The following is a 13,273-nucleotide window of genomic DNA, read 5'->3' as shown; positions in this document are numbered from 1 at the left end:
TGAATTAAATGGAAAGAATTAAATAAATAAAAACTAAAATTAAAAAAATCGAATTAAATGGAATGAAGCAAATAAATAAGATAAAAAAGGAACATAAAATGCACAATTATAATTTGCAGCTGTCTCTCTCCTGCAAATAATAAACATAAAATAAAATAAAATGCCTTTTTTTAAACCAGCAAACAAAACAGAAAAGAAATAAGACTTTAAATGCCACCAACTCAGGTGTACGTACACCACAGCACCCGTAGACATATAAAACTGAATCTACAAAATCTAAAAACACATTTCACTCCCCCAGTGGATCACCAGGGGCCCCGATGGGGGTGGCCCCTGGGGACCCCCAACTAGGGGCCCCTGGGAGGCCTCCAATTAGGAACCCCTGGAGGGCCCCCAATTAGGGGCCCCTGGAGAACCCCCAATTTGGGGTCACCTGGGGCCGCTGGGGCTCCTAATTGGGGGGCCCCTGAGTCCCCAAATTGGGGGGCCTCTGGAGCCCATAATGGGGGGGCCACAGGGGCCCCTAATTGGGGGCCTTCCAGGGGCCCCTAGTTGGGGGCCCCAGGGGGCCCCCAATTAGGGGCCCCAGGTGACCCTGCGAGAGGTGACCCTTAGAGGGTCACCACGGGTTCCCCAGCTGCATTAGTTGGGTTAAAAAGGCAAAATAAAACTCCAAATCAATCTTAAAAAGCTAAAGTCTCAACTTGTGAATTAGCTTTTCTCAAAATGTGAAATTCAGGAGCTGGCGGTGGCTGGTCTTGTTGAGGTGTACGTACACCGCTGGTCTTCCTGAGCTGTACGTACACCTCGGCATCGCAGAGGAACAAACCCTCTTTTTTTCGTTCTTTCGAATTTAAAATTAAAACACTTTTATAAATTAGAAATTAAATATGGACTTACGAGCAGCAGCAGCAAAGTAAAAAGGAAAAGCTGCTGCGGGGCTTTGGGGCTGCATGCGCTCGTGTGTCGTGTTGCTGCACAAATGAAATTTCGCTTCTTCTTCTTTTTCTTCTTGAAAAGAAGAAAGCTAAATGATTTAAATTAAAAACAAATTTCTTTTTTGGTATTTTTGAAACACTTTTGGCCTTTTGCAAAAACAAACAAAATAGATCTAGATCTGCTGTAAGATACTCGTGTACAGCAGCACAAACAAGTAATAGTTCCTTCTTTTGCTTTTTTCAGTTGTAATTATCTTTGTACAATTAGTTGTAAAATAATTAATTAATTAATTAATTAATTAATTAAGTAATTAGTTAATGAGTCCACAAATTTCTATTCATATTGTGGGAGACAACTGACTGGCCAATCGAAAAAACGAACGGGCTGCTGTTGCTGCTGCTGCTGCTGCTGCAGCTGCACCTGCTGCTGTGGTGTATAGTTCAGATGCTGTTGCTGCTGCTATTTGATACGCTATGATGTTGCTTGTGCTGCTGCTGCCCTCTGCAGCAGCTGCCCGTTGGAGCTCCTGCTGCCGCAACGGGAGCAGCAAAAGAAGCAAAAATACTCAAACAAAGAAAAATTATTAAAAAAAAGAAAAACAGAAACAAAAAGAAACAAACGAGACACAAGAATGATGGAGGTGCAGCAGCAGCAGCAGCAGCAGCAGCTGCAGCAGCTGGCAGCCCCGGGGCCTCCAGGCGAGAATTTGCAGCTAAACAGCAAAATAAATAAATAAAATAATAATTAATAAATAAAATGACAAATAAATAAAACTAAAAATAAATAAATAAATGTATTTAAAAACAATTAAAATTAATCAAAATTAATTAAAAACAAATAAAAATAAATAAATTATTAAATTGAAAAGAAAAGACAAAATTAAATAAACTGCTGCTGCAAAGGCACCAGCAAATGGACTTTTTGTGGCAGACAAAAAAAAAAAAAAGAAAATATAAGAAAATTAATTCATTAAAAAGAAAGAATTATTTTATTCAAATAAAATAATTAATTAATTGAAATAAGAGAATTAATAATTAATTAAATGCAGTTAATTAAAAATTAAAAAAGGTTAATTTAATAGAATAAAAGAAACAATGAAACAAAGTTTGTCTCTGAATTACAAATTTAATTCATTTGGATATTTTGAATTGTCTTTTGTTGAAATGTTGATTTTAATTTAAGTTTTTAATTTATTTAAATAAATGAAATAATAAATTAAAACTAAAACACTTGGGGTGTACGTACACCTCAGGGCTCCCGCCGGACCACCCGCTGCTGCGGGGGGCTCAAGCAGCACTGAAGCAGCAGCAGCAGCAGCAGCTGCAGCAGCTGCAGCACGCGCTGCAGCAGCAGAAGGTGGAGCAGCAAAAGGTCGATCGGCAGCACGAAGAAACGGGGAAGCAGCTTTATGAGGAGCAGCAAAAGTTAAAAAGACTGAAAGCAAGAATTAGTCAAGTGGCTGAAGAAGAAAAAACTGTCAAACAAGTAAACTGCTGCTGCTGCTGCTGCTGCTGCTCGTTCTGCTGCTGCTGCTTCCAGCGCTGCCGCTGCTGGTGCTGCGGCTGCTGGTTCTCTTGCTGCTGCTGCGGGTGGTGCTGCTGTCGCTGCTGCCGCTGCTGCTGCAGCTGCTGCTGCTGCTGCGGGTCCTGCAACTTCTGCTACTTCTGCTCGTGCCTTGATGCCTTTGTTGCTGTTGCTGCTGCTGCTGCTGCTGGTGTTACTGATGTCGTTGCTGCTGCTACTGCTGCTGCGTTTGCTGCTGCTGCTGCTGCTTCTTAGAGACGGGCCGCTAGCGAGGAGGCCCTAGCTGCTGCTGCACAAGCGCTGCATGCAGAGACTGCAGCAGCAGCAGCAGCAACAGAGCAGCTAGCCAAAGCGAGAGAAGATTTAAATGAATTAAATTTCGTCTTGCAAAAAGCACAGGGACACACCCAGAAACTAGAAGATGCAATCAAGGTAATAACAGCTAGCAGCAGCAGCAGCAGCAGCACAAGCAGCAGCATCAGCAGCAGCAGCAGCAGCAGCAGCAGCAGCAACAGGTTTTAAGTTAGAAGCAGCTGAGCTGGGGAAATTTAGCCGCTGCAGGCTGCAGCTGGTAGAAAAAGAAAACATAAAAAAGTAAAAGAGCTTCTGCTGCAGCAGCAAACAATAGAAACTAAAAGAGCTGTTGCTGCTGCAGCTGCTGCTGCGTGCAGCTGAAGCGCCGGGAGACTTACAAGGAAGCAGCAGCAGCAAAGGCAGCAGAAAGCCTGCGGCTGCAGCAAGATCGCTTTTTAAATAAATTAAATAATCAAGTTTTTGAATTAAATGAACTAAAAGATCTTTTGACAGTTCAAATAAAAGCACAAGAAGAAGACAAACAAAACTCCAAAAACGCCATTCAAGAAACCCAGCGTACGCCCCTGCTGCTGCTCTTGCTGCAGCAGCAGCTGCTGCTGCAGCAAGAGAAGCTGCAGCAGCAGCTGCTGCTGCTGCTGCGGTCGCTGCTGCTGCTGCTGCTGCTGCTGCTTGTGCTGCTGCTGCTCTAGCAGCCGCCGCAGCAACATCAGCAGCAGCTGCAGCAGCAAGCCCCATCTTCTGCCGCTGCTGCTGCTTCCGTTGCCACTGCTGCTGCTGCTACTTTTGCTCTTGTCGCTCTTGTTGCTGCTGCTGTTGCCGCTGCTGCTGCTACTACTATTGATGCTGCTGCCATTACTGCTGCTGCCGCTGCCGCTGCTGCTGCTGCAGGGGAGATAGAGGAGATAGCAGCAGGAAAGAAGCAGCTGCGGATCCAGCTGGGCAGCTGCATGCAGGGCCTCGAGCGAAGAGCAGCAGCAGAAATAAAAATAAAAAAAGAAATTGAAAACCAAAACAACAAATTGCAAAATGCAACTATGGACACGCGAGAAGTAGAGGTTCGACTCTTGCTGTTGCTGCTGCTGCTGCTGCTGCCGCTGCGTTCGGTGCTGTTGCTGCTGTTTTTGCTGCTGCTGCTGTTGCTGTTGTTGCTGTTGCTGGTGCTCGTGCTGCTGTTGCTGCCGTTGCTTTTGCTGGTGCTGCTGTTGCTGCGGGTGCTGGTGCTGCTGTTGCTGCTGCTGCTTTTGCTGTTGTTGCGGCTGCTGTTGCTGCGGCTGCTGTTGCTGCTGCTGTTGCTGTTGCAGCTAGTGCAGCACGAGCTCCTGCTGCTGCTTCCCCGCTGTGCGGCCTTAACGACAGCAGCAGCGAACTAGAAAGCCCGCTGAGAATCTTATCGACAAATCAAAGTAATAACATATTAATTAATTAATTAATTAATTAATTAATTAATTGAGTTGCTGCCGCTGCTGCTGCTGCTGCCGCTGCTGCTGCTGCTGCTGCCGCTGCTGCTGCTGCTGCTGCTGCGCAGCGGCTGCTGCAAGACCTGCAAGAGGAAAACGAAAACCTGACGAGCAGCCGCAACAGCATCAGCAGCCAAGTTGCTGCTCTTAAGCAGCAAACGGAGCTGCAGCAGCAGCAGCAGCAGCAGCTGCAGCAGCAGCTAATGCTGCTTGCTGCTGCACTCGAAAAGGCCGAAAAAGATAACACCCAAACAGAACGCCTCAACGACGATCTCAGGAGACAGAGGGAGGCGCGCTTTCTAAACCCTAAACCCTAAACCCTAAACCCTAAACCCTAAACCCTAAACCGTAGACTCGACACCCTAGGCGCTAAAACCTAAGCTTTAAGCACAAAGCCCTAAGACCCTAAGCGTTATAGCCCCAAACCCTAAACCCTGAACCCTAAACCCTAGACCCTACACCCTAAACCCTAAACCCTAAACCCTAAACCGCGGTTTGTGGTCTGCAGCGGGACATATCTGTGTGCACATGTCCTTTGTACTCCTAAAACAAGCCTCGAAGCTTAATTAGTTCTTTTCTGTATTTTTAATTGGCTTTGTGTATTTATTTGTTTGCTTTTATTTATTTATTTATTTTTCTATATACTTGCTTTTATTTATTTATTTATTAATAAATTTGTTCGCTTTTATTTATTTGCTTTTATCTATTTATTTATATATTTACTTGCTTTTATATATTTAATTACGTATTTATTTGTTTAGAAATAAATAAATAAATAAATAAGCAAATAAGTAAATAAGTAAATAAGTAAATAAAAAATAAATAAGTAAATAAATAAGAAATAAAAGGAAGAAGAGCAAAATTGCGGAGTGTAACGACAGCTGGGGGCGCCCCAAGAAAGGCAAAAGGAATAAATTAAAATAAAGTTTTTATTTTTATTAATTCAATTAAAAGAATAAAAAAATTAAAAGAATTAAAGAATTAAAAGAATTAAAGAACTAAAGAATTAAAGAATTAAAGAATTAACGAATAAAAGAATTAAAAGAATTAAAAGAATTAAAAGAATAAAAGAATAAAAGAATAAAAGAATTGAAAGAAGTAAAAGAATGAAAGAATGTAATAAATATGAAATAAAGGAATAAAAGAATAAGAAGAAGAAAGCGAAAGAACAAACGAATAAAAGTAAAAAAGTAAAAATAAAAAAAAAAGAAGAAAGGAACAAAAGAACAAAAGTAAAAAAGTAAAAATAAAAAACAGAAGAAAAGAACAAAAGAATAGAAGTAAAAATGTAAAAATAAAAAACAAAAGAAGAAAAGAATAAAATAAAAAACTCGAAATAAATAAAAATAAAAAGAAATGTTTCAACTCCGCAGGCTGCAGCTCGCGAACTTCAAAATAAAATTCAAAAAAGAAATTTAATTTCCGAAAAGATTTTCGAAACAATTGCCAACCAAGAGTCCATTGCGAGGGCCAGCACTGCACACCACAAGGTGAACTAGGGTTTAGGGTTCAGGGTTTAGGGTTTAGGGTTTGGAGTTTGGGGTTTGGGGTTTGGGTTTTGGGGTTTGGGGTTTAGGGTTTAGGGTTTAAGGTTTAGGGTTTGCGGCTACTCTTTGGGGCTGAAGGGGTCACGCCTATGGATTTGAGACTTAGGGTTTAGGGTTTAGGGTTTAGGGTTTAGGGTTTAGGGTTTGGCGCTCTGCTGGTTTGAGGAGGGTGTAAGACAAGGCGAATTAAAAGGGGTCAAGGGTTTAGGGCTTAGGGTTTAGGGTTTAGGGTTTGGTGCAGGAGACGAAGCAGCTTTTGTCGGAGTGCAAAAAGAAAGAAGAAGAATTAATTAAAATTGAATTTGATGCAGCACAGCTGCAGCTCGAGCGCGTGGGGCTGCAGGCAGCAGCAGCAGCAGCAGCAGCAGAAGCATCTGCAGTAGAAGCAGACATTGCAGAAAAGGAAAACCTCCTTGACCAGGTCAGCAGCAAGAAACAACTGCTGCTTTGTTGCACTTCATAATGCTGCAGCAGCAGCAGCAGCAGCAGCAGCGACGGCAAAACAGGAGCAGCAGCAGCAGCGATAGAAGCCACAGCGACTGCAGCCGCAGCAGCAGCAGCAGCAGCAGCAAAGGCAGCCGAAACAGCGGGAGCAGCAGCAGCAACAGCAGGAATAGCAGCAAAAGCAGCAGCACCAGCAGCAGCAGCAACAGCAGCAACAGCAGCAGCAGCAGTAACAGCAGCAGCAGCAGTATGCGTCTTTGCTTCCACGGCATTAATTTTTCTGCTGATTGAATTACAGACTACTCAATTAATTAAAAAAAATAATTAATTAAATTTATTTATTTATTTATTTATTTTTATATTATTTATTATTTATTTATTTATTTATTTATAATTTGGAAATGCAGTTTAAGGCCGAAATAAGAAAAGGGCATATTCGCATTAGCCGCAAAGAAATGCTAGTGGACCAATTAAACAGGTAATTAAATTACATTATTTATTTATTTATTTATTTATTTATTTAGTTCAATTAATTTAAATAATTAAATTAATTTAATTAATTTAATTTGTTTATTTTGTCTAATTTATTTACTTTATTTGATTAATTTACTTAATTTGCTTTTTGTTTGGTTTGGTTTTGATCTGTTTTCATTTAGTTATTATTTATTTTGACTTATTTTTTATTTTTATCTTTTATTTTTAATTCTGTTTCTTTTATTATTTATTTGTTTATTTATTTTCCTTTTTATTATCTAACTTTTTAAATTTTGATTATTTATTATTTATTATTTCATTTATTCATCATATACTTTATTCCATTTTTAATTTTCTTTATCTATTTCATTTATTCCTTCTGATTATCTTTTATTTTCTCCTTTTATCTTAGTTATTTCTGTTTATTTATTTAGTTTATTTCGTTTACATTTTCCCCCTTTATTTTATTTATTTTTCATTATTTATTTATTTTGTTTAAATTTATTTTTCTATTCTTTTTTATTTTCAGCTTTTTTCCAATATTATTTCCTTATATTTGTAATTGCATGCACTGGGGCTTCACGGCATGTGTGAAACCCTAAACCCTAAACCCTAAACCCTAAACCATAAACCCTAAACCCTAAACCCTAAACGCTCAACTACCAGCCGTAAACCCTAAATCCAAAGCCCTCGACGTCCAACCTTAACTCCAAACCCTATATCCCAGGCCCTAAGCATACGTCCTCAGCCCTAAACCCTAAACCCTAAACCCTAAACCCTAAACCCTAGGGTTTTTCTCTAAGTTTGTTTGCAGAGAATATGACGCAAAGAGAAGTGCACATGGAGACGAATCCTCGGGGCTGCTCGACGGCACGATTCGACAGCTGCGGTAAACCCTAAACCCTAAACCCTAACCCCTAACCCCTAAACCCTAAACCCTAAACCCTCTTTTTGTCGTGGAGAGCAGCTGCGAAGCCTCGCTTGCGCGAGTCGCTGCAAAGCGTAATCACTATCAATAAATAAATAAATAAATAAATAGATAATAAAAAAGAAATAATAAATAAATAAATAAATAAATAGATAAATAAATAATAAATAAATGTTTTATTTGTTTTTGTTTTCAAAGAAACAAACTGACGCAAAACACCCAAGACATTGCCCACCTGCAGCAGGCCTGGGTCCAGAAGCAAACAGACTTACTAAATTTGCAAACCAAAATTAGCGAGAAAAAAGAAGAAGTGAGGGTTTAGGGTTTAGGGTTTAGGGTTTGGCGTTTAGGGTTTGCGGTTTAGGCGTTAAGGTTTAGCGTTTGCAGATCAGGGCGCAAGACTTGCACCGCCACTCCTTGCTTCCGAAACCCTAAGCCCTAAACCCTAAACCCTAAACCCTAAACCCTAAACCCTAAACCCTCGGTTTTTGCGTCGCGCCCAAGCCCAGAAGCCGTTTAAGCTGGCGAAACTGCCGGAATAAAAAGCAAACAAAACAACGAAATAAATAAAACAAACAAAATAAATAAATAAACAAATAAATAAATAAATAAAATAAACAAGTAAATAAACAAATAATTGAGTGCTGCAGGTAGCAGCAAAGAAAGACGAAATCCTCATTCGGCAGCAGCGCAGCCAGCGAGTTGCTGCTGCAGTCAGCAGCAGCAAAAAGGAGCTAGCCAAGTTGCAGGGGGAGCTGCGGGCGCAGCAGCAGCTAGCTGAGCGGGTGCAGCGGCAGCTAGCTGCCTTCAAGCAGCAGCAGCAGCAGCAGCAGCAGGAAGCAAACGCAGCAGCAGAAGAGAACAGACTGAAGCTCCAGCAAAAGCTCGCCGCCAAAGAAGCGCTGCTCCAAAGCATCAAGGTCCCACCCAACAGCTAGCTAGCTAGCTAGCTAGCTAGCTAGCCAGCGAGCTAGCCAGCCATCTAGCTAGCCAGCTGGCTAGCCAGCTAGCTAGCTAGCCAGCTAGCTAGGTAGCTAGCTGGCTAACTAGCTGGCCAGCTAGCCAAAGGGCAGCTAGCTAGCCAGGCAGTTATCCAGCTAGCTATCCAGCGAACTACCCAGCTAGCTACCCAGCTAGCTCGCCAGCTGGCTAACCAGCTAGCTAGCAAACTAGCCACCTAGCTAGCCAGCAAGCCAGCTACCCAGCTAGACCTCCAGCCAGCTAGCCAGCCAGCTAGCCAGCTAGCCAGCGGGTGTTTGTGCGCAGAAGACGGAAGCGGAGAGGGAGCGGAGTTTGGAAGAAACTTTAAACCTCGAAAGAGAAATTGCTTTATGGGAAGAAAAGATTAAACTCGAAAAGGAAATGCAACAAGCTGTAGACCCCAACCTTGGACAGGTGCTGCTGGCTAGCTAGCTAGCTGGCCAGCTAGCTAGCTAGCTAGCTAGCTAGATAAACGGCTAGCTAGCTAGTTAGTTAGCTAGTCAGTTAGTTAGTTAGTTTGTTTGTTTGTTAGCTAGCTAGCTAGCTATGCAGTTGGTTAGTTAGCTAGCTAGCTAGCTAGCTAGCTAGCTAGCTAGCTAGCCTGTTTGCTAGCCCCTTAGCTAGCCAGCCAGTCAGCTAGTTGAATAGCTAGCCAGCCAGCTGAATAGCCAGCTAACCAAGCGGCTAGCTAGGTAGCTAGCTAGCTAGCTAGCTAGCTAGCTGACTAGCTAGCTAGGTAGCTAGCTAGCTAGCTAGCTAGCTAGCTGACTAGCTAGCTAGGTAGCTAGCTAGCTAGCTAACTAACTAGTTGTCCAGGCAGTAATCAATTAACCAGTTAATTAATTAATTAAAACTATTTATTTATTATCTATTTATTTATTTATTTATTTATTTATTTATTTATTTATTTATTTAAAATGATCAATTTTGTTTCAGGCGGAGTTGGCGGCGATGCGGCGAGAAATTCGGAAGATGGAAATAAAAGAAATTCAAATAAAAAAAACTCAAGAGCTTCTTTTGAAGGAACTTCTTCAGGTTTTTATTTTATTTATTTTTTATTTGTATTTTATTTGTTTTATTTGTTACAGTTGTTTTATTTTATTTGTTTTATTTGTTTTACTTTATTTGCATTATTTGCTTTATTTGTTTTATTTTGTTTTATTTCTTTTTTTTGCTTTATTTTGGTACTTTTTCTTTTTCTTTTATTCTTCGAATTTGTGACCATTTGTTGGAGGAACTTCTTCAGGTTTTTATTTTATTTGTTCATTTATTTCTTTTTCATTTTTATTTTATTTTATTTGTTTTATTGTTTTATTGTTTTATTCGTTTTATTTTTTTGCTTGTTTTATTTGTTTTGTTTGTTTTTTATTTTATTTGCTTTATTTACTTTGTTTTGCTACTTTTTCGTTTTCTTTTTTTTCCAATTTGTGACCTTTTGAAGGGACTTTTTCAGGTTTTTATTTATTTAATTTTCAATTCTTTATTAATTAAATTTAATTTTATTTGTTATATCTGTTTTATTATTTTATTTGTTTTGTTTGTTTCGTTTGTTTTATTTGTTTTGTTTTGGTTCTTTTTCCTTTTCTTTTTCTTCGAACTTGTTTCACAATTGTTCTCTCATTTGGCCCAAATTCCCACACCCTAGGGTTTAGGGTTTAGGGTTTAGGGTTTAGGGTTTGCGGCTGCAGCTGCTGGCGAAGCGGGAGTCTCTTTGTGCGGGCCAAGAGCCGAAAAGAAAGACAAATGAGCTGCAGCAAAAGTACAATTTGGAAAGACAAATTAAATCAATTGAACTCAAACTCAAAGAAGCGGAAGGCAAGCGCTGCTGCTGCTGCTGCTGTGCTGCTGCTACTGCTGTTGCTGGTGCTGTTGCTGCTTTTGCTGCTGCTGCTGCTGCTGCTGTTGGTGTTGCGGCTGCTGCTGCTGCATTTAGTTTGGTTGTGTTTTGCTTCTGGGTCTTCAAATCTTTAATGAAATGTCTCTTTTGGTTTTCTTTTCTTCGTTTTCTTTTTTTCTTTTTTCTTTTTTGTGAAGTGCAAATTAATGCAAAATGGATTTAATTGAGCAGCAAAGAAAAGAAAACAATTTAAAACGAAATTAAACTAAATTGAGAATTAAAAAGTTAAAAAATAAAAAACAGGTCATAAGCAGACCAAGAAATAGACCCACTGCTCAGGGTTTAGATATTATTCCCATAACTGCTGCTAGCGGCTATCAGGAAACATCCTTTTGTATTGAAATATTGGTAGCTTGTTCAATCCACAAAACAAAAAAGCGCCAAAACACGCAGCGAGCTCTAAACCCTAAACCCTAAATTCTAGCACCTAGCCCTAAACCCTAAGTCCTAGTTTTCGGCACCGAGCTCTAAACCCTAGTAGAAAACACCGATCCCTAAACCCTAGTTGACAGCACTGAGATCTAAACCCCAAACCCTAGTTGACAGCACTGAGATCTAAACCCCAAACCCTGGTTGACAGCACCAAGACCCCAAACCCTAAACCCTAGCGGACAGCACAGCACTGAGCTGCAAACCCTAAACCCTAGCTGACAACCCTGGAGAAAAGTAAAAGTGCTCTTAGTTGCACTTCAAATTAGAATTTTGCAAGACTGAAAATCGAAATTAGGGTTTTGCGGAGAAGAAAAAGAAAGGGTTTTCGAAAGCGGTTGAAGGGTTTCATTTCATGTAACATTTTGTTGAGTTTGTTTGCGAGTTTCCCACTTGGCGACTCTGGTGCTGCTGCTGCTGTTGGGGGTTTCCGAAAGGCCTAATTGGGAGTTAAAAGGCGAAAAAAGAATAGGAAATAAATAATAAAAGTGCAAGTTTTAGCGTTTAGGGTTTAGGGTTTAGGGTTTAGGGTTGAGAGCATAGGGTTTAGGGTTTAGGGTTTAGTGTTTTGTCCTGTGTCTTACAGAAAAAGGAAACAAAATTGAAAATGAACTGGAGGCCTCCACTTCAGACCTCACTCAGGTTCGGGTCTAGGGTTTAGGGTTTAGGGTTTGGGGTTTAGGGTTTACGTGAGCCTCGCTTAAGGTCTGTGCCCAAGGGTTTAGGGTTTAGGGTTTAGGGTTTAGGGTTTACGAAAGAGTCTCGAATATAAAACGAACGAAAGAGCAATAAATGACAAACCAACTAAATAAATAATAAATGAATAAATAACAAAATAAACTGACAATAAATAACTAAAAAATGAATATATAAATAAATAAATAAATAAATGAATAAATAAATAATGAATAAGTAAATAAATATACAAATAAATAAATAAATAATATTAATATGCTTCAACGAGAAGAATGTATTTTAAAAAATGCACATGAAAGGCCCTACTGTATAAACCGCGTAAACTCCGTCACCCACTTGAGGGTTTAGGCTTTAGGGTTTAGGGTTTAGGGTTTAGGGTTTTGGGGTTTAGGTGGAGGAGAGCGTGGCGACTTTAAAGAGGGAAATAAAAGAAGCGGAAGAAAAGACAAAAGAGACAGAAGAAAAAATGGAAACAGAAAAAGGTGTTTAATAAAATAATTAATTTAATTTAATTTAATTTAATTTAGATTTAATTTAAAATGAATTAAATAAAATTAGATAAAATTGAATTGATAAAATTAAATTAATAAAATTAAATTAAATTAATAAAATAAAATAAGTGAAGATACAATAGAATGAAATAAAACAAGTAAAAAGGAATAAAAGGAAGTGGAAGAAAAAGAAATAAAACGCGATAGAAAAGAATAAAGAGAAAGCAAACAAAAAATACATAAATAAAATATAATCCGTAAAATGAAATGAAAGAAAGTAAAATGAAATAAAATAAAACAAAATAACGAAAAACAAAATAAAAAGGTTATAGAAATAAACTAAAAATGAAATAAGATAAAAGTATAACGGAAATAAAATAAAATAAAATAAAATAAAATAAGATAAAAGAAATAAATCCCAAGAGAAACTGGAAACATAAAAGTGAATCAACAAAAGAAATGAAAAATCATTAAATTCAAAAAAGTAAAACCATTATAAATTAAATAATTAAAAAATTAAAAATTAAATAAATTGAAATGAATTAATGTAAATTATTCACCGCAAACCCTAAACCCTCAACCCTAAACCCTAAACCTAAACCCTAAACCCTAAACCCTAAACCCTAAACCCTAAACCTCTTTGTGGATGTTGCATGCAGTGCGGCTGCTGTTTGAAAAGGGCTGCCTCGTCCAAATACAAAGACTGGTGAAGGACTTATCAACTTTGACAGACGAGGAGATTCAAACCAATTTGAAAGTGAGGGTTCAGGGTTTAGGGTTTAGGGTTTAGGGTTTAGGGTTTGGCGCAGTGTTAACTTTCACGCGACGGTTTGAAGTTTAGGGTTTAGACCGGTACTTCTACCCCTTGTGAAACGCATAGTTCTTCCTCCAACGGGCCAGACTCTAGATTTAGGGTTTAGGGTTTAGGGTTTAGGGTTTATAATTTTTTCGCGCAGCCTTCAATTGAATTGGCTCTGCACAAAGTCCAGTCAGAAGCAGCTTCGGTCGCCTCAGCAATTGAAGAGACGGAGCAGGTATGTAAACCCTAAACGCTAAACCCTAAACCCTAAACCCTAACCCGTCGAACCTAAACCCCAGGGCGTAAACCCTAAACCCTAAACCCTCGAATGCGCCCTTTACTAAGCGCGCAG

General features: G+C 39.4%; 1 protein-coding gene across 1 annotated transcript; it reads left to right on the top strand.

The window, feature by feature from the left end:
• Nucleotides 1-2,191: 2,191 nt before the first annotated feature.
• ETH_00012805 (M protein, putative) lies at nucleotides 2,192-13,171 on the top strand (the record flags this gene model as incomplete). Its single annotated transcript, XM_013379393.1, has 11 exons — nucleotides 2,192-2,424; nucleotides 3,468-3,833; nucleotides 6,024-6,203; nucleotides 6,634-6,704; nucleotides 7,515-7,589; nucleotides 7,827-7,938; nucleotides 8,279-8,548; nucleotides 8,895-9,023; nucleotides 12,023-12,113; nucleotides 12,782-12,879; nucleotides 13,079-13,171. Coding segments are annotated over 11 exons (1,718 nt in total), but the record flags the coding sequence as incomplete, so codon positions are not given.
• Between the last annotated feature and the right edge of the window lie 102 nt (nucleotides 13,172-13,273).

Source organism: Eimeria tenella, genomic scaffold, assembly GCF_000499545.2.
Source record: "Eimeria tenella Houghton genomic scaffold, Eth_scaff268, whole genome shotgun sequence".
Classification (NCBI taxonomy): Eukaryota; Apicomplexa; class Conoidasida; order Eucoccidiorida; family Eimeriidae; genus Eimeria; species Eimeria tenella.
Note: the sequence above shows the minus strand (reverse complement) of the source record. Positions and strands in the feature narration are given on the sequence as shown.